The sequence below is a fragment of the Salmo salar genome, chromosome ssa01 (genome assembly GCF_905237065.1).
Source record: "Salmo salar chromosome ssa01, Ssal_v3.1, whole genome shotgun sequence".
In the NCBI taxonomy this organism is placed as follows: Eukaryota; Metazoa; Chordata; class Actinopteri; order Salmoniformes; family Salmonidae; genus Salmo; species Salmo salar.
In genome coordinates, this window is record NC_059442.1 from 145,072,399 (window position 1) to 145,096,384 (window position 23,986).

The window sequence follows — 23,986 nt, forward strand, 5'->3', positions numbered from 1 at the left end:
TTTTACAATAGTTTTTATTCGAAAAATATCATCCAAATATTCAACGGGGGGGGTGCAATATCAGGGTCACAATACACAATCTTAAAATGATAAATAACATTTTGAAAACATAAAAACAGACATAAGTCTAGAAATAAATAATTAGGTGGCATGATACTGCAATTAACATTTCCCCTCTGACCATCAAATGTTCTGCTTTTCTTTCTGGGCCTCTTATGGCACCTCTCAGTCCTCTACTTTGTCCTGAAATAAATCATCATAATTTGTGTTGTCAGGCTCCTCCTCAGGCTCCTAAGGACAGAAAAACAAGTAAAGTGAGTGAAAGGTCTTAAGTAGTTGGAGAGCACTTAGTACTACTATACTTAGAAATGTAGTACATTACTTCCCAAAGCAGAATTATAGTTAACCACTACACTTACATTTCAGTCCACATAGTGGATTTTTATGTATTTACCTTTGGCTCCTTGAACTCCAAGTCTTCTCCATATTGTATGGAAAAGTCAATGTGCTGAAGCACTATGTTGATGCCTTCCTCATCTGTGCGGTCAAATGGCAGGAATCTCACCATGCTGTAGTCATCAATCTGGAAAAACAAACAAACATACATATTTTTTAATGAATTCCAAATTCAGAAATCATTCAAATCATTAACACCATTGCTGCCTTTTCTCTGAGCATGGCTGTGTACACAGCAGGAACTTACCAAGCCACAGATGGCTTTGGTCAGTTTCTTGAACTTCTTGCTCCTAATGGTGACAGAGTTGTCCTCCATCATTGAGTACATGTCTGGGTCCAGGTATCTGCATGGAGAGTGAGATCTGTCAGTGTCAGCCAATACAGGTCCGCTAAGCATGTGCATAGGATGCATTCAGAGCCAGACACACACAAAATCAGATAAACAAAGACCACAGTGACAGATAAACACATTAAAAAGGAGGAATTCCTTCATTCTGGCACCTACTTTTCAATTTCCTTTTTGGCCTTGGGACTCAGCAGGTCCATTTTAGTCATTATGTTGACTGTTGGAATCTCCAGAGACACCATGGCACTCAAAGCAGCCATGATACCAGAGATGAACTGGGATGAGAGAAAATTGTTTAGCAATTAACTTCAAATACTACTGTCAGAGCATATTATTGACAGAGTAAAAGGCAGCATGATCAGGAATAAGGTGTGTTAATAGTGGCCATATTACCTTGAAGGTCTCCACCATGAACTGCGAGTCTACCAGGAAGACGCCACAAACACGGAATTCCCATTGCTGGAGCTGCTCTACGAGCTGCCTCATCACAGGGAGGTGTGTGTAGAGCTCTATTTGACCTGCAGACATCACCAACCCGTCATAATTTTAGTCAATCCCACTCTCACCACAACATCTGCACAAACTTCTCAACAACTATCATCATCATCATGTTCAACATCAAAATCAGATCCATCATCATTTACATCAAAGTCATGTTCCTTGCCCCTCTCTATGAATAGCACTTTACCAGGACAATCAAACAGTATGTAGTCGTCCTCCACGTGGCCCAGGCTCTCCTCCAGCCAGTCAAAGTTGTTGGCAAAGTACTCCATGCAGAACACCAGCCCTCCATTTGGGCCGAACCTCAGTGACTCATCCTCCATCACGTCATCCACCATAATCAGCTCCCGGATATCTGAGGGTAGAAAAACAGCCAGTCAGCGCCACTCACTGTCATAGAAACAGGACTATCACAGAACTCCTCAGAGACGTGTTTTACCTGCCATGACCGGGTAATCAAAGTGTTCAGCGGCTGGGTCTAGGTTGACCACCTGTACAGAGCGGTTTATGGCTTCTGCATGCTGGATCAGTGTAGAGCAGTAGGTACTCTACAGAGAGGAGGGGAGATATATAAACCACAGCTGACTGAAATACTAGTGGCAAAAACATACGTGATGATATAACTTTTAATAGGATAAATCAAGCAACATCTACAGTACAAGCACATTAGAAGTGCTGGAACTGCATTTCTGACACTGACAAGTCATGGTCAATGGCAGTGCATGTAGCTCAGACCTTGGATGTTGCAGCTAAACCTGCAAGCGCTAACTATAACTATTTTAATATGTGAATTGGCTTTAATTGTAAAACATAGCCTAGCCCTGCTCATTTAGCTACATTTTGGAATGACATGGAACAAACAGCAAACACTTAACGTTAGCTAGCTACTAGCTACCCACTGAAGCTAACAGTAACGTTTCAAAGTGTTGTGGGTCGCTAACAACATTAGCTAGCTAGCTAGCTAGTCAACTTACCTTTCCACTTCCCGCGGGGCCCATCACGAGTTGAGCATAACGAGGCATTTATACTATCCTATCCCAAGGACTGAAACTACACAAAACAATTTGAGTCGCTTAATTATTAAAGAGTAATGTTGCTAAACCATGTCGGCGGCTACATTCACAGCTAACATGCATGCAGGCAGAAGACATTCGCTAACTACGGGTATTGTGTGAAGACCAAAAGTTACCGTTCGAACCAGGGTGAGCTGTAGATTTTCACGCATGCGTACAAATAATCTTACCTACACGCCAATGTCAAGAATCGACAGCAACTTGGATTTTGTCAGTCATTAATATTATTGCTACTTCTGATTTTGAATGAAAAAACTGGTGATATTTGCTGAAAATGCCAAGACTATGTCAGAGTGCATCGGATGAAACACGATGATGGTATCTTGATTTATTTATTTATTTATTTATCCTGCTTTATCTCACGTCACCCCGCTCCTCCGCTCTCTCCACTGGCTTCCAGTTGAAGCTCGCATCCGCTACAAGACCATGGTGATTGCCTACGGAGCTGTGAAGGGAACGGCACCTCCATACCTTCAGGCTCTGATCAGGCCCTACACCCAAACAAGGGCACTGCGTTCATCCACCACTGGCCTGCTGGCCCCCTACCTCTGAGGAAGCACAGTTCCCGCTCAGCCCAGTCAAAACTGTTCGCTGCTCTGGCACCCCAATGGTGGAACAAGCTCCCTCACGACGCCAGGACAGCGGAGTCAATCACCACCTTCCGGAGACACCTGAAACCCCACCTCTTCAAGGAATACCTAGGATAGGATAAAGTAATCCTTCTAACCCCCTTAAAAGATTTAGATGCACTATTGTAAAGTGGTTGTTCCACTGGATATCATAAGGTGAATGCACCATTTTGTAAGTCGCTCTGGATAAGAGCGTCTGCTAAATGACTTAAATGTAATGTAATATGTAATGTTGACAAAAAGGTATGGCTGGCTCAGCGCAATGGTCTTGATGTCATTCTTAAATATTATCTGCTTTGAAACCCATATAGGACAAATTACATTGCACGTTTCTAATCATGTGTCTATGTCCCTTATTGAAATAGTACAATTAATTATTTTAAATGTTATATCTCCCTCACAAACCTTAAGCACCAGCTGTCAGAGCAGCTCACAGATCACTGCACCTGTACATAGCCCATCTATAATTTACCCCAAACAACAACCCCTTCCCCTACTGTATTTATTTATTTTGCTCCTTTGCACCCCATTATTTATATTTCTACTTTGCACATTCTTCCACTACAAATCTACCATTCCAGTGTTTTACTTGCTATATTGTATTTACTTTGCCACCATGGCCTTTTTTGCCTTTACCTCCCTTATCTCACCTCATTTGCTCACATTGTATATAGACTTATTTTTCTACTGTATTATTGACTGTAAGTTTGTTTTACTCCATGTGTAACTCTGTGTTGTTGTATGTGTCGAACTGCTTTGCTTTATCTTGGCTAGGTCGCAATTGTAAATGAGAACTTGTTCCCAACTTGCCTACCTGGTTAAATAAAGGTGAAATAAAAAAAATACATAAAAAATGTTATAGATTACATTCGTTTATAGCATTCAATTAAATGTAACATTGGCATAAAGTAATGGAATAGGTCAATTCACTTCGTCAATAAATCCATTCAATTGGTCAATTCAAGGACTTTAACCAGACAATTAAAATACCTATTTTCTATTGTAGAATTTCATCATTCAAAGAGAGGTAACTTTAGGAAAAACAACATGTTTTCAATATCATGATATGTGTAGATTGCAATCTGAGACGAGTTTTTCTAACGGGGACTGAGTGGCAGCGCGTTAATTTGCGGGAAAACTGAGATTACAAAGTAACCAATAAGCACAAGAATTATGTGGAAACAGCAAGTATATTAGTGAGGAACATCTTTATCAAAATATTTCAAATATCAAAATGAAGAATGTTGCATATTGGCAGGCAGTGTGTTCAGTGGTGGAAACATAAGTAACAGCCGCTCTTCTTGCTAGGGCCACTCCTCTTGGTCAACATCAAGCTCCAAGGCAACCAGACCCTTCGTCTCAGTAGGAAAGCAAAACTATATTGATATTAATGGATAACGTTGTAGTGTTTTCCTAAAGCCTTAGGAAGCATCACATCACTGGGGGCTCAAGCTGTCATAGTCCATGTGGGGTCAGACACCATCACTGGTACATGTCTGTGAAAGATTCAACAGGCTACTGGCATGTCACACTTGGCTAAAAGACTACTGTAGCTATGTTGGCATAACTTTCATAGGTAACTTTGACACCTTTTGGAAACAGAAGATGCTCTACAGCAGGTATTCCCAAACTGGGCTACGCGCAATGCCGTCGGGGGTACGCCAAATAAAAATGTGATTAATTTCTATTTTCCAAAGGAGCTATACATTTGGGTGTGTTTTTTTCTAACCTGAGTAGCCTCGTTTCACTGCTCAAAATAAAATTAAACCACCTAGTGTTCAGCGAAATAACAACACAATGTCAAATACAGGTAGCCAAGTCAAATAATTAACATCCAATCACATTAACCGTTACTCTCTCGCGGGAATTCCACTAATGGTCCGTATGTAGCCAAACGTAGCTGCTGCTCATTCGGTTAAATGGACACATTCCAGCTCTACTGGTAGTACTGCTACTACCAGCAGTACTACACCTGCACCTGTCGACGACACAATTTGATCTGCATCCACGAGGACATCCAATGCTAGCACCAGTAATTCAACATTTGTTGTTAGCCCAGCTAGCATGGACACTGACAGTTGTGAATCTGATGCAGCTGAAGGAAAGCACCGAACAACGGACAGGGACGTTGGACCATCGAAGAGTTGCAAAAACTACGATTTGGGGTTGACTTATATTGGGAGTAGTGCCTTTCCTCAGCCACAGTGTGTTATATGTGCAAAAGTACTATCTCACAACTCGATGAAACCTTCACTCTTGCGCAGACATTTAGAAATAAAACATGCCAATTTGATAAAAAATAAGCCACAGGAGTTTTTGGAGCGAGAATTAAGACGACTTTTCAGATGTAAGACATGTATAAAAGCAACAAATACCATTAATAAGGGCTAGAAGCGTCTTATATGGTGAGCTACCGAGTGGCTAGGACAGGCAAGCCCCGTGCTATTGTGGAGGACTTCATTCTTCCTGCTGCCACGGAAATGGCTGGGAGAATGCTGGGGGGAAAGGCCAAAAAAACTATACAGACAATATCTTTATCAAACAACACTGTTTCACGACGCATCAGTGACATGGCAGGAGATGTTTTGAAACAATTACTGCTTCGCATACAAGCCAGTCAATTCTATGCATTACAGATGGATTGAGTCAACAGACGTGGCGGGCCTGGCACAGCTCCTGGTATATGTCTGTTACGTTTATGGGGGGTCAATTATGGAAGACATCCTCTTCTGGAAACCACTGGAAACCAGGACAACATGAGAAGATATTTTTAAAGTACTGGACAGCATAGTCACTTCACCCCTACCTACACGTTCAAATTACCTCAACTAACCTCAACCCTCACACACTGACTCTGTACCAGTACCCCCTGTATATAGCCTCGTTATTGTTATGTTATTGTGTTACTTTTGTATTTATTTTATTTTTACTTTAGTTCATTTGGTAAATATTTCCTTAACTCTTTTGAACTGCACTGTTGGTTAAGGGCTTGTAAGTAAGCATTTCACAGTAAGGTCTACACTTGTTGTATTCGGCGCATGTGACAAATTAAGTTTGATTTGGATTTGATTTATACACACATGTACACATGGATTTTGTGTTGTAGACATGTGGTAGTACAGTAGTGGCCCAAGGGCACACACTTCATGTGGTGTGAAATCTGTTGTGAAATGTATTGTAATGTTTTTAAAATTGTATAACTTCCTTAAGAGAAGTTTATGGGGATCCATAATAAATACAAATACTTTACCTGTAGAAGGCCTTTGAAACTGATTTTCAGTAGCAGGCCCAGTCCACCCAACACACAGGACTGACCTAAAACTACAGAACCTGTTGCCTCCAGTTTTCTATCTTCAGTCTCATTAAACAAGCCCCCTCCAGATAATCTCACACACTCTAGCGTTCTCCCCAGTCCGGAGCTCAGCTTAAATGGGTCCGTAGTGATTCAAAGGTGGGCGTAGCATCATCTTGGGTTGTCTGGTGTGAGGTTTGTTCAGTGTTGGTGGTGGTCGTGGTATGTTCAGTTTTCAGGTGTCGTTCGTAGAGAATATTCAGAACAGTGTAAGTATCGGTCTGAAGCTTAGAGGTGGCAGCCCACTCCTTAGGGATCATGGGGGGGAACAAGGTGTCCTGAAGCACTTCGCCATTTGGGAGTCCATCAAGGATTCCAGGGTGTAAAGCAACCATGTAAAGAGACACCAACAAAACAACAATAGTACACTACAAAACCATCGCAAATACAATAACTAAACTCAGAGAAAATGAACCACTCTCTAGAAAGAAAGATGAGTTATGGTGTTCAGAATGTTTGATTGGATTGTTGGAATTAAGTTGCCATGGTAGTGCCATACAGTCACTTATATCACCGAAGGCTGCTAACAAGACATGTCCAGTCTCATTTATGACATTACTACTATGTGGTCAAGTTGATGGTTGATCATTTCTCCATTCACTGTACGCAAGTATCATCTCTATGGTGAGTTTAGAACAAAGTATGACAGGACCGAATGGAGGACTCCATATCCATTATCTGCCAAGTATCAAGTTATGCGCAAAGATGCTTAAATGTCCTTCAAATGTAATGTTAGAAATGTGGGAAAAATTGCTTCTTGACTCAGAGGTTGTCAGCATTGTAACACTGATTAAGTCATGGCTGGCGCAGTGTCTGGGAGCCCCGTCAACCTTTCTATTTCATTTTTTTTTATTTCTTCTACAGTACACACCAGTTATAAGACTATTTCAGGAGTAGAAGTAAAGGTGTTGTTTTTGTTAGCTACCAAATGTGCTATTATTTTGCTGATCCACTCTCCTTAATTCTCCACTGTAAAACAACCTGTCTCTATATAGACCCATTGATCCATAATAACATATACACACACGATGAGAGGAAAGTTGAAAAAAGACATGGGGAATATAATTCGGCTAAACTGTATTTGGCTATTAGTCAAATTAAAATGTGTTTTCATTTTTTCTTGGTGCAGCGTTGGTCAGTGTTAACCTTGATCAAGCCTTGAGAATCCAGAGAACACCAGCTGCAGGGTTTACACCAAAGATCCAGGAAAGAACACCAGCTGCAGGGTTTACACCAAAGATCCAGGAAAGAACACCAGCTGCAGGGTTGACACCAAAGATCCAGGAAAGAACACCAGCTGCAGGGTTTACACCAAAGATCCAGGAAAGAACACCCGCTGCAGGGTTTACACCAAAGATCCAGGAAAGAACACCAGCTGCAGGGTTTACACCAAAGATCCAGGAAAGAACACCAGCTGCAGGGTTTACACCAAAGATCCAGGAAAGAACACCAGCTGCAAGGCAGACACCAAAAATTCAGCATATACTATAAACCATACAGAGTCTTATGACTATGGCTGAAGCCCCATTTTGGCTGGTATTTGGGGCAAATAACACATCCGCAAACCATCACATTTTAGTCAAATCAGACACTACCTTGAAAGACAAATCTGGTAAATATCAAATGTTTCTTCAGATTCTAGATCTTTAGGGTGAGACATGAAACACTATACTCTGTCCCTCTCCTACTGCAGCACTCGGAGCTGACACCAGGACAGAAGCGTTACCCATACACGATTGCTGATGCTTACAGAGCATGCACATAAACTCATCCAGAAACATTACCTAAAATGTGCTGCACAGATGCATCAGGACAGGTAGGACATAGGGGTTACTCTATACCCATGGTGGACACATCCTACAAGGAGGTTGGGGGACAGTGAAGTACTACAATGATGATGTTTAAGATTGGTGGTCATACCTGTTTGAGGCATAAGAAAAGTGCTCATAGGATTCACATTTTTGTTTGTAGGTTCTGTAAGGGAGAAGGACCTAGTCCTAGATGTGTATCCAGAGGTTGGATGAACACCCATGTTAAGTCATGAGACGAATTAACATCATTCCAAAATTCGCAGCAAGACCACGCCTCAACCGCATCGTGGACCCAAGGACATATGGATAAACCATTCTACCAAATATCCCCAATCAACAAATGAGGTGTATGGAGTTTACTTTTTAGAATCTGATGTCAAAAACTTTTTTTTTGCCTGTGGTTAACCCTACAGGACATCACCAGGTTATTCTGTGTCAAAAGACAGGAAGTCCAAAAAGCAGGACTAAAGTGCTCAGGGCAGTTTTTGCTTTAGTATTGCACACATTTTGTTATCCAAATTACTCCATGCTTACATCTGTGCCTTTATCAGTGTTCATAAAAATACTTCCTGGAGTTAGATGGCTGATGACTCTGAGTGAATGCATGAGCTCATTGTCTATGGGGGAGCAAGACGACTTATCCTCAATCATATGACGGCATCGCTCATTTGTTTTCAGTGTTTTTACATGTGGTGTAATTTTCTTTTAGTGTTAAAGGGATACTTCGGGATGTTGGCAATGAGGCCTGTTATCTACTTCCCCAGAGTCAGATGATCTTGTGGATATCATTTTATGTCTCTGTGTCCAGTATGAAGGAAGTTAGAGGTAGTTTTGCGAGCCAATGCTAACTAGCATTAGCGCAATGACTGGAAGTCCACATGTATCTGCTAGCATACTTCATTGCCAAAATCCTGAAGTATCCCTAAAAGTGTTTTCTTTAAGTGTCTTACAATTTAATATGAACAGGTGGCTGAGAATGAAATGGGATTCTTATTGTGGGTGAAATTAGTAAGAGAAGACTCGCTACAGGAAAATAAAAGGCCATGGAGCTACATGTACTTACAAGACATTTTACATGACAATACATACAATTCAAAAAGTGGCACCAAATATTTATTTGAATGACATTATGCAAACTCATGTGACAATTGCATTTTTTTATTTTAAAAATTTTACAGACACCACATGGTGGGTGGAACACATGCCAATGGGGATGACATAAAAGATATTATACATTTCTTTATAGAGTTAAGTTAGCAAACAGTTATGGTAGAGCATTTTTGTGGTTATGTAGTTGGAGCTGCAGGTAGAAAGGAATGAAACGATACACTGAACGACAGCACCCCTTGCCTCACCCCTCCCTTTTCAGCCCTGGGTTTAGGATTTCTTGTACTCAATCCTCTCCACTTTGACGTCATCTCCTATGAGCTGGTATACGTACGTCACCACTGTGGATGCTTGGATGTCCATCAATACAAAGGACGGGATGATGTTGCTGAGGAGAAACCAAACAGGGGAGAGGAATGCTTATGTTTACACACCAGTGTAATGCTAGCAGTTAGCAATTTACTAAGTCACTTTAAGAACATCTGCTAAATGACCCAATAAATATGCCAACGGCTTAATTTGTAGAAATTCCACCATTACCTTTCCAGTGCGTTGTAGGCTCCAGTTGCTGAGCCGGGGTTGATGTAGAACTTGTTCTCGTTTTCGAAGGCCTCGAACTTGTGCGTGTGTCCAGAGATGAGGATGTCGACGTCGAGCTGCCTCTGCAGCAGGGCCAGGCTTGCCATGTCCCCCCAGGGGATCACCTGGTGCCCATGGATCAGGCCGATCTTAAACTGACCTACTGTCACCACCTTCTGCTCCGGGTAGTTCAGGTTCTGTAGGGCAGAGAAGGCAGAAAACACCACAGGTCATCCACTTTCCTTACCTATTAAAAGATTACACATACATTTTGATATAATGGATCATGTAATAAAGCATAAGGGAAGCGGATATAAAAACCTCATCAAAGTCTCCCCTGACAATGTGTACGTCCCCGGCCAGTGTCTTCAGGTAGTCATAGCTCTCCTTGGTGCAGAGGTTTCCTGTACAGAGGATGTGCTGGATCTTGCCAGGCACCAACAGCTTCTTAAACTTGGCTGGTAGGGTGTTGCATCGGTGGGGGATGTGCAGGTCACCTAACACCAGGACCAACTGGCATCAAACAGTGGATGGAGAGATGAGATATGTTGGCAACAGTTACAGGAGGGAGCTCTGTCATACTTACAAAATGTAGGCTGTCCATTAGGAGGATGACATCAAGTTTGGAGTCGATACCATTTCAGCTCAGCCAACTCCAGGAAATGAAATTCAACATGTGACTTGCAAATGCTCAACTAGTCTGTCGTATTGAATTTCAATTCATCTTAAAAATGCCACAACTTTGGTCCTTGATTTGGAAGATAACTATAAGTTCTCGAGTAGGGTATATCAGTACTCCATGGTAATTAGAAGAAGATTGTGTTTTGCCAATTTGATCAAGGACTAAAGCTTCTGGTCCAATTCCGCAGAATACTCTATCCCCACAGATAGTCGCTGTTCAGACAAACTGATCTAACAAATAATTAAAGTGTATTTATTTTTCCACATCACACATTAGAAAGGTCATACTACATCACCAACCATCCAGCAAAGGGTCAGTGTACCCAAAATAAGACAGCTTGTTTTTAGAGTTGCCTCTAAATGTATCAAACAGATTGCTCAATAACCTCACCTGAATACATGGCAACATTCTTGGTGTTTATGTATGTATGTATGTATGTAAAATGTCTTTATTACCAGGACATCATTATTGGGCTAACAATTAGAGTTTAGCAAGGTACGGGGTGTTACTATGACAGGCATCGCTCCATTAGTCTGCAACACAAGCCTCCAGAAGAGGTAGAACAGGCAGAGGACAGGGTCCAACACAGAGAGCGTGCACTTACCCGGTGACCAGCCTGAATACAGAGCAGAAGACGATTGGAGACAGGGGTAGGGTGGGTAACAGGATGTGTGTGGAGAGATTGACATGAAGCAAGATCGAAGATTGGAAAGGAAAAAAATAAAACAAGGTGGGACAAAAGTGAAAACTTAAAAAATTAAGGAAACTACAAACAAATAAATGTTAGTAAGGTGACAATAGATGATAGGCTTAATTGTTAGTGGGTTGCAAGTTAGATCAAAACTAAAGCGTGAGTGATTATAGTAGTGCCCCTACCAAACACTAACGTTAGGTTTGTGCACTGACACAAAGTAAAAAGGTCCATAAAGTTGAAATCAAACTAAAATACAAAAACGAATATTACTGAATTTAAATACGTAACTTGCTGCGATGAGTACGAATGAGAAATGACATGGTGTGGTAGCTAAACAACCAGAGAAAATGAAGAAATCACCTGCTAGCTAAGACATGGAGAAGGAAATTAGCTAACGTTAGCTAGCTACTCGAGCAAACTCAATCTCATCACACAGATTCACAGACAATGACAAATTTAAAGTAGAACCCAATGCAGATTGAAAGGGTGATTGATTTGAGCAGTGCTGCGTTTGGTTATTCAGACCACTTTTTGTCATGTGATCATCGTTCATCCATCTCGGGCTACCTAGCAGACCAACATGCTTTATATGCTGGGATCTAGAGAGTTTACGGTCACAAGGCAATTAGTCCATACATCAACATACAAGCACTGTTAACGAAAAATAAATAAGGTTAAAAAAAAATCTAATATTTACTTTATTTTCACTTACCATCGTCTATTTTGCTGTTGGGCTTCAGGAAGCAGCTACGCAAGAAAACGTAATGACGTTTACACTAAGTCATTCAATCAGCCAATGAATGCCGAGCAATTTTACGGAGGCCAATGTAGAACATACTCGAATGTGAGCAAGGTGGATTCTTTCCATTTTCTGAACTTCATTGCTTTACTTTCTATCTCAATGCCCCCATTCGAATGCATTATAAACATAATGCATAGAGTTGTGAATGTATCTTTCAAGTGCTACTCCCTCCCTGTCAAACCTTATTTAACTTCTGTATAAAATTATATCAGTCTCACAGAGATTGCTGACATTCATACCAATGAGTCAACATCTACAACACATTGTAAATCTTATCTGACAATAAGACTAAATTATAAACACAGCTCACAGTTTTCTAGAAAGGTTTATTGGGGTACAATTAATTCCAAACAGAAAGATGTAATCGTGGATGTGGAATGAAAAGGGGATATGGGAGAGAGACAGCGAGGTTCAGAGAGCTAGGTATGCGAGTGTCCTGGGGTTGTTTGTCTCTACTCTAGAGAGAAGTTCAGGCCCAGCACCCCCCCAGAGCCCTGCAGCAGCTGGGTGGCAGGGTCAAACTCCAGCGGCACAGTCTTGCTCTGCTTATGCTTTAGGTCCCGCTCCATCAGCTGTGTGCACAGACACAGAGCCACATTCCATCAACAACATGGTGTACATGCATGGCTTTTATCATTTAGTGACAGACACCAATACACTGACAAACATAACATGCTAACAAATGATTAATATCCTCACCAACAAAGTAAAAACACTTGGGATTGTGAACCACCAGGAGGACCAAAAAGTGGACGAAAGGACAATCAGAATTTGGTCATGTCACCTCACCTCATAGGTGGATAGCTCCAGCAGCTCACTGATGTCATCCTCCTGCTGTGACAGTGGCTTGTTGATCGCCATGGCAGCCTTGGCCACATCAGGGTGGTAATGCTTCTGCAGGGTCTACACTCAGGAGAGCAGGAGGGGAAAGTGAAGAGCACAGTGAGTTTGGCTGTGTTCATCTCTATGGATAATGTGTTTGTTTCTCTGGATGCCCCTAAACACCTGAAGCTCCCATAGGCTGCTCTCCAGGGCGTGGCACTGGGAGGGGTCCTCCTCCTCCATCAGGTAGGGGTCATCACAGGCTTCTGTCCAAACACACAGAAAATGACAAGCCATGTCAAAAAATCTATCTATTGGAAAGCCCTTTTAAGACCTAGCCTATATATGTCAAACCACCACAATATTATCATCATAATCAAATTAATTCATTCCCATCTCCAGACAGGTGAATGTATGGGGTGAAATGGGGACACTTACCGTCTGCTGCACTAGGCCGGTGAATGAGGACTCGGCAGGCAGGGTGGCGGCGGATCAGGTTGCAGATGAAGGGCAGTACCATGAGCAGAGCAGCAGGTGGCGCCGTGAGGGCCAGGCGGGACAGACGCTTGGCAAACGCTGCCACCAAGTAGACTGGCAGGTGACTGGAGAGAGAAAGAAAAGACACCATGGACAAATAGTTGATAACTGTTTACTGATTTACAGCAAGTGTGAGGATAAAATGCCAGTCATCGATAGTTAATGGAGTGATCATGACAGAGAGGTCTTACGTGGAGGAGAGGAAGAGGTTAGCTAAGTGGAAGAAGCGTGCTCTGTACTTCACATGGAAAACAGAGGGCTCCAGCAGGCTGTACAACTTCTTGTAGAAATCGGGATAATCTCTGCAAACACACAGGCACACACTTAGACGGTTATTACTAGAATAGTCACTTGACTCTAGTGTTGAGGGAAAGTAACTCCAACTGAAACATATTCAATAGCTAGGACCAGGTTTTTTTGTTCCTATGATAGTGGGTAATGTCTACCTCTGTTTAAATAGTTTGCATCCAATGCAAAAACCTAAACCTTCAGAAGCTTAATGAAGACAACGTTCCCTGGTTCAGTACTTTCTGCACTAAGAGTGTGGAATACTCACAGGTTGTGCTGATGGATGAGCACAAACAGGCCATTGAGAGCCAGCAGACTGATTGCCCCTCCTGTACAGACACAGAAAAAACAATATACCAGAAATTAACTTTCCCAGTCGTACAAAAAAAAGCTACACAGGATGCCACTGTGGGTGATCAGTATGGCTGTATTACAGAAGTTCTAACATACTCATGCCCACTCATGGTTAGAGTACACCACAAATAAGATATTTCTCGCAGTACTCTTCTCTTTCAGTACAGTGTGGCATCTAGTCAGATTGTTCTATAGGTGACAAACTATGGAAACTCAACTCACCAACATCATAGGCTGCAGTCAGGAAGTCGATCATCACTGTGGGATTGCTTATGTGGGGCAGGATTGAGTCATGGAGGATCACCAGCACCTTCTTGTACATGCTGCTGGGCAACTACAGGGTATGAAAGACATGAGACTGAAAATTCTGGGACTCTAGGCTGGAACAAAGGTGGTCTATATGTTAAAGTGGATCTTATACCTTATACTTCAGAAACCCGAGCCACAACCGCTCAAAGGCACGCTTGTGTTCCTGATGGGAAGGAGAGATAATCATTACATTCACACTTATAGCAATACTTCTAATCATGAGACACAAAAGCATGTTTTCTCCAGTTGATAGGAGGCTTTGCTTACTTTTAGTTTGGCTGCTTTCCAGTCTTCATGTTTAGCTGTAAAATGAACCAAGGGGCAATCGATCACACAGTAAGTTAAGGCTGAGCAACAGAAGGAAGTCTGGAAGCATCTTCCCCAGAGCTAAAGAACCGAATCACATTCTGCTTATGTGTTATTTTACGCACACCTTTTTTCTACGTAGCTGCTGCTCACCCTCCCTTCACATTTCTTACTTACCCCCCCAAAAAAACACTACAACTTTGACTGTCTGCCTCGACAATGTTTGAATGACGATGAAAACATAACATTAAATCTCTATTTAGACTGCCTGTGTTCTGCTTGTGTTTGATTTGCTGCCTACATAGCTCATGTAAAAAGAACATGAAATCGCTATTTAGACTGCCCGTCTGTTGTGCTTATGTTTTATAATAGCCTACTGTTACAACAGACAAAGTTTGTTAAATCATCTTTTCTACAACATGTCAAAGGTTGTCGGCTACACCAGACAAAGACGTCCGATCATCGCTGCGGAGAGGAAGGGGGAAGCGGCAGTGGAAGGAGCAGCAGCTAAAAAAAAATCTGTGCGTAGAGAATCCCACGCACACACAGAAGCTTCAGGTGTTTAGCTATAGGAAGAGACATCCAGAGAATTTGGCAACACAGCCACTCGGATAAATTAACGGTACCTTTGCATAACAATGGTGAAGGTGCATAAAGATAGAGGAATTCAGATATGACATCATTGTTTTTAGCACTACCCATAGAGTTCGTAAACTACGGCGCACGACATGGTTCAATGTACCAGTAAACCAGCACAATTTACTTTGTTTTTTTCCCAATTGCCACCGTCTTGGAGCTAGAATTTGGATCATGTATACTGTGCTAATGCTGTAAAAAAAAACGGAGCAATGTACAATACGGCGAACTAAGCATTTGTGCTAAGTACATGGGGGGCCTCCATCTTTATGCACCTTCCCATTGAATAATATGGACAATTTTAAGAACATGTTGCATACAAGTTACTAAAAATGCATTGTTTTCATTTTAATATATAGCATAAGAGCAAAACAGCAGGCCGACCTTCCTGTTTGACCAGGTAGTTGGTGAGTTCTGACTCCTGGCTAGGCATGTTGATATTGGACAGCAGAGTGAATACGTTGTTCTGGTAAATGGGCATCACTGCCTGAAGCGACAAGACAAGACCATTCTAAACAAACAATATCAGCCAGATATGACAGCCCAACACTTGAGCTAAGGCATGGAGCACAAGTCAACTGAGGTGATTGAAGACAAAATAGTGAAGAATGTTAAAAATACATAACTGCTATAAAAAACAAACACCTAAACAAGTTACAATAAACCATCTCATTTAGAACCTCCAAACGCAGACACAAGTCCTGGTTGGGCTTACCCCTTTGGTTTTGTCCATCACCCTGCCCACGTTCTCCCGGACGGAGCTCATGACGTAGTAACGCACATCCTCCATATCCAGGTACTCCTGAAATCTGGAGATAAGAACTGCCATATCCTCCTCCTGAGAGAGCAGCCGCTCCACCACTGCCTGGTCACAGAGCAATGGATCGTTACAGACAAAATCTCAATGTAACAGGTGTGGGTCAGTTGGTGGAGCATGGCGCTTGTAACGCCAAGGATTCTGGGATCGGTTGCCACTGGTGCCACCCATACCAACAATGTCTGCACACTTGACTAAGTCGCTTTGAATAAAATATATTTGATTTGAATAAAACATAAATAGATGTGGTCCAGCTTCAAACTTGCATCTTGGTGCGCAAATGCACCCTTATGACAGTTTAAATTGTGTAACATTTGCGCCAGGCAACTAACATGTAGTACAGTATTTAACTGAAACCCCTACCTGGATGAGTTCTCTTGGGAAGCTGTAGTGTTCGCTCCAATCCAAGTCTTGGAGGGGGAACTTCCCTTCCATGGAGGCAAACTCCATCAGTGCACACAGGGCACTCTCCTGCATCGGAATAAATAGCATCGTCAGCCCAAACACACTCAACATTTTACTAAATCCTTCATTTAAAAAAAGTACATTTCACACACACCATACGTTACTAATGATTAGGACCAATGTTTTTTCTTTACCGTGTGACCAGACACCATAAAAACACCAGGCCCTAATAAAGCAGAACTTATGAAGCAGCTGACCCTTTATTCTAGAACCTAAATCAGACTGAGATACCAATTACTGGTATACAGTCTGAAACAAAGCACTGCAAACAGTTTAATTACAAGCCAGAATGTTAAATACAATTTTAACTTACTTGACCGGTTGTCTGTGAGTTTGGTCCTTCAGTGGGTCAACATTTTTGACAAAATATCCACAGGAAAGTATTACTTATCAGAATTTTTAGAGTGCCAGTACTGCTGTTGAAATGTCTACCCCTAGCATATGTGCAAATGTAAACACCTGCAAGACTTCAGTTAGTATGAATGCATTAAGTGCATGTACTTCCATCTTGTTTGCTCTTGACCTAAAGCACGTGCACAACTCTTGATTGCCACAGCCCGAGACTTGCGTTTAGAAGTAGTTTTAATAATACTTTCCTGTGGATATTTTGTTTCAAATTTCAACCCACTGAAGGACAACCCCGACGGCCAATCGGCAGAGTATGTTCAAATATAATTTTATATAACGTTTGTGACCGACAAGGGACATTTCGTTTTTTTTCTTCTATGTGCCACAATTGGGACTAACTAGGGCCCAGAGTTTTCTTAGCCTGGTTGCCAGTGTTTCTGCTCTCTCACAAACTCCTTATGAAATTGAGTGATAAGGAGTAGGCAAGAGTTCAAACTGATCTGGGACCAGGCCAGAGTCTTCCCTCCTGGCCCTAACAATGACCTTTTGGTGTTGGCAAAAAAGTAACTCGCCTTAATCTGGTATGATTCATGGCTAATGTGCTCCAGCAGCAGCTCCAAACAACCGTTGTATCGGTGGCGGATGAACATGCAGTACTTCTCATCCGCACTGCGATCACCTGCCAGGACACAAAAAGTCAGTGGCCGGCATAGCCTGAGGCCCAAGCAACATAGAGATACAAGACACCTAAAGGTATATCATTCATTTGTGAAGTCTAACTCTATAGATGTTACTGAACTAAAGACTTTTCCCAATCAGACTACATTTGTTGTCCTTGGTGAGGAAATGCCACAATAATACTGAAGAAAAATATAAAACTCAACATGTAAAGTGTTGGTCCCATGTTTCATGAGCTGAAATAAAAGATCCCAGATATGTTCCATACACACACACCAAAAACAAATCTCCCAAATTGGGTGAACAAATTTGTTTACATCCCTGTTAGTGAGCGTTTCCCCTGTATCAAGATAATCCATCCACCTGACAGGTATGGCATATCAAGAAGCTGATTAAACAGCATGATCATTATACAGGTGCACCTTGTGCTGGGGACAATAAAAGGCCACTCTGAAATGGGCAGTTTAGTCACAACGCCACAGCTGTCTCAAGTTGAGGGAGCATGCAATTGGCATGCTGACTGCAGGAATGTCCACCAGAGCTGTAGCCAGAGAATTGAATGTTCATTTCTCTACCATAAGCCGCCTCAAATGTTGTTTTAGAGAATTTGGCAGTTCGTCCAACCGCCCTCAACCACAGACCACGTGTAACCACGCCAGCCCAGGACCTCCACATCCGGCTTCTTCACCTACGGGATAGTCTGAAACCAACTACCCAGACAGCTGATGAAACCGAGGAGTATTTTTCTGTAATAAAGCCTTTTTGTGAGGAAAAGCCATTCTGATTGGCTGGGCCTGGCTTCACAGTGGATGAGCCTGGCTCCCACCCATGGCTGCGCCCCTGCCGAGTCATGTGAAATCCATAGATTAGGGCCTAATGAATTTATTTAAATTGACCAATTTCCTTATATGAACTGTAACTCAGTAAAATCGTTGAAATTGTTGGTCGTTGCGTTTATATATTTTTAGTATACCTTTTTTCTGGTTGCCAGATCTGGAGTTGCAGAGCAAAACTGATACTCACCACCAATCAACAACTCTTCTTTGGGCAGTTGCCCAACATACAGGTCTCCCCTCTCCAACAACGTGCTGAACAGTTTAGTACATCCATTAATCGCACAAACAACGTTCTTCTCTTTCTCTGACTGAGGATGAAAGTGGGGAGAATGTGCATTGATATGTAATATAGATCGTCAATCACCAAGAGAACCATGGGGACAAAATGTGGGGGGGCTAGCTAGCTAGCTTTCCAAAACCAAGAGGCAAAGCTAACATTGAACACACACACATTAGAACGTTTCCGTTAAGTTACATACCTGAAGATACTCAAGAACGTCGAACACATCGTTGGCATGTTTTTTGCTCTGAATAATCAGATCTACTTTACTGTTGATGTCTATTTTAGGTGTTTTCACATCATTTACGGTTAAGTTTTCCGAACTCACGTTGCACCTCTTCGAAGTCGCCATTTTCCCCCCAGATGAGGGTAGTGTTGACGTCCTTTACGTTCTAATTTCGCCCCCTTGCGGTCGGCGTGTACGGTGCAGGGCCTGGCCAAATATCTCAAATAAATATTCTAGCAGTACTGTAACAAATGTACTACCATAATTTACATGTGACATCGCAAAACAAATTGAAAGCTTTATAAAAATACCATCATTCCTATCATTGCATCCTGTCTTAGACCTACATGTCTTATCAAGCTGTGTTTGTTTCATGAAACACATCCAACTAACAAATCCTTACAAATAAAATGTGTTGAAAGATTTTACTAGAAAGGATTCACACAATGATTTAAAAATAACAAAAATGTTTATTAAAATGTCTTCATTATTGAGTAAATCAGTGGCATTACTGACGATGCATTTCCATAGCAAAACAAAAGCTCATTCTTGAGATACAGCAAAGCAAAAGGTGTCTTTCCACTTGCCAGAGACTTCAAAGTGCAGAATCTGATCTATTACCCTCCTCATCATCCTGAAAATGGAAAATAGTTTTATGAGTTTCAAAAAAGTGAAGGTGATGGCACCTCCCAAAAACACAGCAGGTTTTATGAGGTCTGGGTGTGAAGTGCTTATAGTTGATGATTCATCTAATAATGTTCAATATTTTGTAGGACTTTAACAAAGAACCACTGATAATTGAACTGGCAAATATATAATTGTGTTGTATTCACCCACCTGCTCCCTATCCTTATCCTGAGCTCCTGTTGCAGTTGCCTCAAAGTCATGTATGGGCAGTGTGGCCATCCAGCTAGCCATGGACCCTTCCTGGCACTCTGTCTCCACAATGCTGGGGTAGATGTGCTCCTCCTTGAAAGCCAAGATGGCCTGCTCCTCTTCAGTCCACTCCAGGCACTCATGGAGGCCGTCCCCACCAAACCGCTTGTTGTACCTGTCAAAGTGCACCTTCTCCAGCACCAGGCCCAGCCCGGGGCTTTGGGCACGTCCACTTTCTCCTCACCCCAGCTTCGCTTTAACACTTCGTCCCCCGAATAGCCCTTCACCACAGCTATCACCAGGCCGATCATCTTCCGGATCTGATGCATCATGAAGCTCTGGCCACGCACAGTAATCTCTGCAAACTCGGCGCCGCCACGAACAAAGGGCTCGCCACAGGACATCTCTGTGATGTAGCGGCGGGCGCTGGGGTCCCATGCGGCCTTCTGGGAGGTGAAGTTGTGAAAGTTATGGGTGCCCTTGTAGCTGCCAAACAGCTGGTTTACTCTCTGCAGTGTCTCTGGCTCAAGGCGGAACGCAGCGTAATTCTTGGTGTAATAGTCCTTTGGGGAGAAGGCCACAGTGGGGAGCATGTAGGAATATGTGCGGGCATCACAGCTGTTTTTAGAATTGAAGCCCCCAGTCACTCGTTTCAGACCTATAGGGACAAAAGATCACAAACGATGCAGAACAACATTGGTAACTAAACTGTTCTCGTCTTTAAAGTTTTATTTTGATATCAATTGTTTTTATTATATGTTCAAGCCAATAGGCAGAATAAACAGCATTGGACAAACAACATTGCATTGCCAGCGCATGTCCAACACATTTTCACATAACACCTTGAATCAATTACTTCCCAAAAGGGACCACCAAGACTTGTCTTTATACAAGAACCATAGGCTGCTTTGTGACGGTTTTAGGCTTGTCTCCAACACATTTGACAGGAAGCAGTGCGATCTCACCCAGCACTCTGATCTGTGGTGGAAGATTGGAGTTGATCTTTTCCATTACGTCTTCAATCATCCACAGTTTTAGAGAGACCACTTGACCTGCTGCAGAAACACCCTGACAGAAAACAAATGAAGCTGATCACAAAGCAAGGTAATAACAATGAATTTGTGTTTGAGGCCACACAAAGTGTATGTCTTTTCCTGTGCATTTAATATCTTCAGGTATAAAACATTTGTAAGGATACTTGCTCAAGGGATGCATTTGTGCAGACAGCAACCAAGCCTTTTCCATGCTTGCCTCCCATACCTTGTCTGTTCTCGCACATCTTTGGAACGACATTTTTTTCATGTCATCTCCATGGTTGTCTGGGATGCACCCAGACTTAATCAGTGCTGTGACCAGCTCATCCTCAATGGTTTTGAACTGGGAGGATCCAGCATTTCTCTGAAACACAAAACCCAGCAGATTAAGCATACCGAACAAAAATCTAAAACGCAACATGCAACAATTTCAACGATTTTACTGAGTTACAGTTCATATAAGGAAATCAGTCAATTGAAATAAGGGCCTAATCTATAGATTTCACATGACTCGGCAGGGGCGTAGCCAAGGGTGGGCATAGGACCACCCACTGGGAGCCAGGCCCAGCCAATCAGAATATGTTTTTCCCCACAGAAGGGCTTTATTAGAGACAGAAATACTCCTGTTTCATCAGCTGTCTGGGTGGCTGGTCTCAGACCATCCCACAAGTGAAGATGCCAGATGTGGAGGTCCTGGGCTAGAGTGGTTACACATGGTCTGCGGTTGTGAGGACGGTTGGACGCATTGCCAATGGTAGCGAAATGAACATTAAAATTCTCTGGCAACAGCTGCAGTCAGTATGCTAATTGCACGATCCCTCAAAACCTGAGACATCTGTGGCATTGTGTTGTGTGACAAAAATGCACAGTTTAGAGTGGCCTTTTATTGTCGCTAGCACAAGGTGCACCTGTGTAATGATCATGCTGTTTAATCAGCTTATTGATATGCCACTCCTGTCAGGTGGATGGATTATCTTGTTACAGGAGATGGATGGATTATAGGGTTGTAAACAAATTTGTTCACAAAATTTGAGGGAAATATGTTTTCTGTCCGTATGGAACATTTCTGGGACCTTTTATTTCAGCTCATGAAACATGGGACCAACATTTTACATGTTGAGTTTATATTTTTGTTCAGTATATTTAGAAAGCTGCACCTAAATGGAGGACTAGCTATTTATATTAAAACATCCATTCATGAAAAGATTAAGATTAATACCAACCTGCATACCGTAGTAACCTTTGCCTGAATATGCCAAAAGCAGGACCACTTTTCTTTTGGGGTGTTTCCTCTCATTGCCAGTCGGTTCTACAGACTTCAGCTTCTTTCTGATGTGTCCATTCTCACCCGACTCTCCATTTCCTTCCTCCACTCGTTTCAGTGGCTTGATCAGCATATTTCCTGACTCTTCTTCACTCATCATCCACCGGATCCCTGCACACTTGTAAAGCCAACCTGGTGAAAACACAGCAAGTTAAAGGGATAGTATTGTGAGTGAGTTAAGTTTCCACCCTGTTCCTTTCTCCTAATAAATCACTTCATATCTAAAAAATCCTATCTGAGAAGGGGAGTGAAGGAGACCAGAACGGAGGGAACAACCTTCTGGAATGAAATCCAGCAGTGGGCTTAAGGCTGAAATCGATACCTAGCCCCTTTCCCCTAGGTACTCTAGAATCACTACAGGTAACACATCCAATCATTTCAGATCTACATGACTACCTGCCTGGAGGAGGAGCTAATGCTCATCATTACATGAACGTTTACTAACACTAGAACACCACAACAATATGCATTCTCTTAATTTGACTTTCTTCCAAAGTAGTCAGCTAATTTCGTTAAATTAGGTTTACTGTCGCTTCTGATACGCAACACTGGTGGACACATTTTCATCATTTCTTAAGTCTTCATTTAATGACATTTGATCATGTTTTAAGTTCTGAAGATCTAAATAGGAGCCAGCTAGCTATCGTTACCGATTCAGCTAGGCAAACTAGCTTCATCACACAACAAATACAAATTGCCTATGGTTTTCTACCTTGCCAGCTAACTAGCTACCATGACCAGCAATAAATAGGAAAAATCCTTTGCAGGAGACTCACGTGTGATCCACAAAAAATCGTTAAATACACGTCTTGCTTATAGCACCACTTTGGCAGTTAATCCATTTACGACAGCTGTACAATCTGAAACAAAAATGCAAGAAACCCTTTACAAGCTAGATAGCAATCACTGCAGGCAGCAACAGCGACACACATGGGCAAAATCAACTTTGACCTTACCCTTCTTCTTCTATGATATAATGGCGGTTCTGCAAACAAACGTTAAAGGTGCATGCCGCCACTTACTGTGCTGGAGTGTGTGGTCAATCACGGTTTACAACATAAGCTCCACATTTCTAAATCATTCTACCTGACTCAGTACTTCTGAGAAAAAAAGAGCCCTACTAACTTCTACAATCCCTTTCCAAACTCCATCCAACCTCAATAACTATAGCCTTTCGCCTCTCTTCAACATAAAACAATATAACATGTTCCACCATTTCATCTACCATACACAAACCATTCACATGCTTGCCAACCAGATGTGATGATGATTTCAAGCCATAATACAACCTGTTTTGTGATAATTGTGTTGTTTGCTCTATAACCTGTTAATTCCTATGCCCTGCGACCATGATATATAGGCCTAAAGGCCAAGACAATAAGAAGACACAGTGGCAGAATAAATTCAACCACACCTTTGTTTTATCACAAAACCAGATAGTAACCTCTGTTCAGTGAAGTACACGAAGAATATTGCATGTACAGTAACAGACCGTTACATGACCTACATCATGGTCAAGCAAGTGAATGTATCCGACATGTGCAGACCACTAAACAACTATTAATTTAGAACAACAGACAGTTAACGCAAGTCGCAACGAAAACAGGAGCTGCCTCCACTATTCTAGGACCATTTCAACTTCAACATTTCAACATCCACAAATCACCTCTGCTTAGTCTAATACAGTCACAACTAAAAGATACCAAAAACAATTTAGTCCAATCAACATAAGCTAAATATGATGTGGCTGCACATGCGTTTGTACAAGTAGTAAAACATGTTGACTCACCATACTTGTAGAGAAACACCAATGCCATC

The 23,986-nt window shown here is 42.1% G+C and overlaps 3 protein-coding genes and 1 pseudogene across 6 annotated transcripts; all 4 read right to left on the reverse strand.

The window, feature by feature from the left end:
- Positions 1-50: 50 nt before the first annotated feature.
- Positions 51-2,535, reverse strand: LOC123725543 (GPN-loop GTPase 3). The gene is made up of 8 exons (XM_045691644.1): positions 2,278-2,535; positions 1,743-1,851; positions 1,491-1,658; positions 1,196-1,320; positions 962-1,077; positions 704-800; positions 455-583; positions 51-291 (listed from the first exon to the last, which is right to left on the reverse strand). The coding sequence occupies exons 1-8, from the start codon at positions 2,323-2,325 to the stop codon at positions 226-228; spliced, it is 858 nt and encodes a 285-aa protein (XP_045547600.1). The 5' UTR covers positions 2,326-2,535; the 3' UTR covers positions 51-225.
- A 6,775-nt stretch (positions 2,536-9,310) lies between these two features.
- LOC123725546 (vacuolar protein sorting-associated protein 29) lies at positions 9,311-12,036 on the reverse strand. 3 transcript variants are annotated; one of them, XM_045691654.1, is made up of 5 exons: positions 11,943-11,960; positions 11,141-11,152; positions 10,176-10,367; positions 9,816-10,051; positions 9,311-9,663 (listed from the first exon to the last, which is right to left on the reverse strand). In XM_045691654.1, the coding sequence occupies exons 1-5, from the start codon at positions 11,943-11,945 to the stop codon at positions 9,546-9,548; spliced, it is 561 nt and encodes a 186-aa protein (XP_045547610.1). In that variant the 5' UTR covers positions 11,946-11,960; the 3' UTR covers positions 9,311-9,545. The 3 variants fall into 3 exon arrangements, with proteins under 3 accessions (XP_045547610.1, XP_045547613.1, XP_045547609.1); XM_045691657.1 differs by lacking the exon at positions 11,141-11,152 and having other exon boundaries at positions 11,943-12,036; XM_045691653.1 differs by lacking the exon at positions 11,141-11,152 and having other exon boundaries at positions 11,928-11,960.
- Positions 12,037-12,338: 302 nt separating this feature from the next.
- On the reverse strand, positions 12,339-19,130 carry LOC106566309 (nucleolar complex protein 4 homolog). Its single transcript, XM_014134223.2, has 15 exons — positions 18,908-19,130; positions 18,616-18,736; positions 17,487-17,593; positions 16,465-16,572; positions 16,000-16,149; positions 15,669-15,771; positions 14,610-14,644; positions 14,455-14,505; positions 14,256-14,367; positions 13,948-14,008; positions 13,583-13,693; positions 13,293-13,456; positions 13,038-13,120; positions 12,822-12,935; positions 12,339-12,604 (listed from the first exon to the last, which is right to left on the reverse strand). Exons 1-15 carry the CDS (start codon positions 19,058-19,060, stop codon positions 12,485-12,487), a joined length of 1,593 nt encoding a protein of 530 aa, XP_013989698.1. The 5' UTR covers positions 19,061-19,130; the 3' UTR covers positions 12,339-12,484.
- A 254-nt stretch (positions 19,131-19,384) lies between these two features.
- LOC123725545 (tRNA pseudouridine synthase A-like) lies at positions 19,385-23,125 on the reverse strand (annotated as a pseudogene). The gene is made up of 6 exons (XR_006758059.1): positions 22,945-23,125; positions 22,068-22,300; positions 21,071-21,208; positions 20,776-20,878; positions 19,772-20,468; positions 19,385-19,568 (listed from the first exon to the last, which is right to left on the reverse strand). The product of XR_006758059.1 is annotated as a tRNA pseudouridine synthase A-like (transcript).
- Positions 23,126-23,986: the final 861 nt, after the last annotated feature.

Excerpts from the sequence above, each read along its gene's own strand:
- LOC123725543 (XM_045691644.1), bottom strand. The coding sequence starts at position 2,325 with ATGCCTCGTTATGCTCAACTCGTGATGGGCCCCGCGGGAAGTGGAAAG. Across the intron at positions 1,659-1,742 it reads TGATTACCCGGTCATGGCAG|ATATCCGGGAGCTGATTATG; the intron begins GTAAAACACGTC and ends TTCTACCCTCAG. Across the intron at positions 584-703 it reads CCAAAGCCATCTGTGGCTTG|ATTGATGACTACAGCATGGT; the intron begins GTAAGTTCCTGC and ends TTGTTTTTCCAG.
- LOC123725546 (XM_045691653.1), bottom strand. Across the intron at positions 10,052-10,175 it reads TCAGGGGAGACTTTGATGAG|AACCTGAACTACCCGGAGCA; the intron begins GTTTTTATATCC and ends TCTGCCCTACAG. Across the intron at positions 9,664-9,815 it reads GCCTACAACGCACTGGAAAG|CAACATCATCCCGTCCTTTG; the intron begins GTAATGGTGGAA and ends GTTTCTCCTCAG.
- LOC106566309 (XM_014134223.2), bottom strand. The coding sequence starts at position 19,060 with ATGGCGACTTCGAAGAGGTGCAACGTGAGTTCGGAAAACTTAACCGTA. Across the intron at positions 14,009-14,255 it reads GACTGCAGCCTATGATGTTG|GAGGGGCAATCAGTCTGCTG; the intron begins GTGAGTTGAGTT and ends GTGTCTGTACAG. Across the intron at positions 13,457-13,582 it reads AACCTCTTCCTCTCCTCCAC|TCACCTGCCAGTCTACTTGG; the intron begins GTAAGACCTCTC and ends TTCTCTCTCCAG.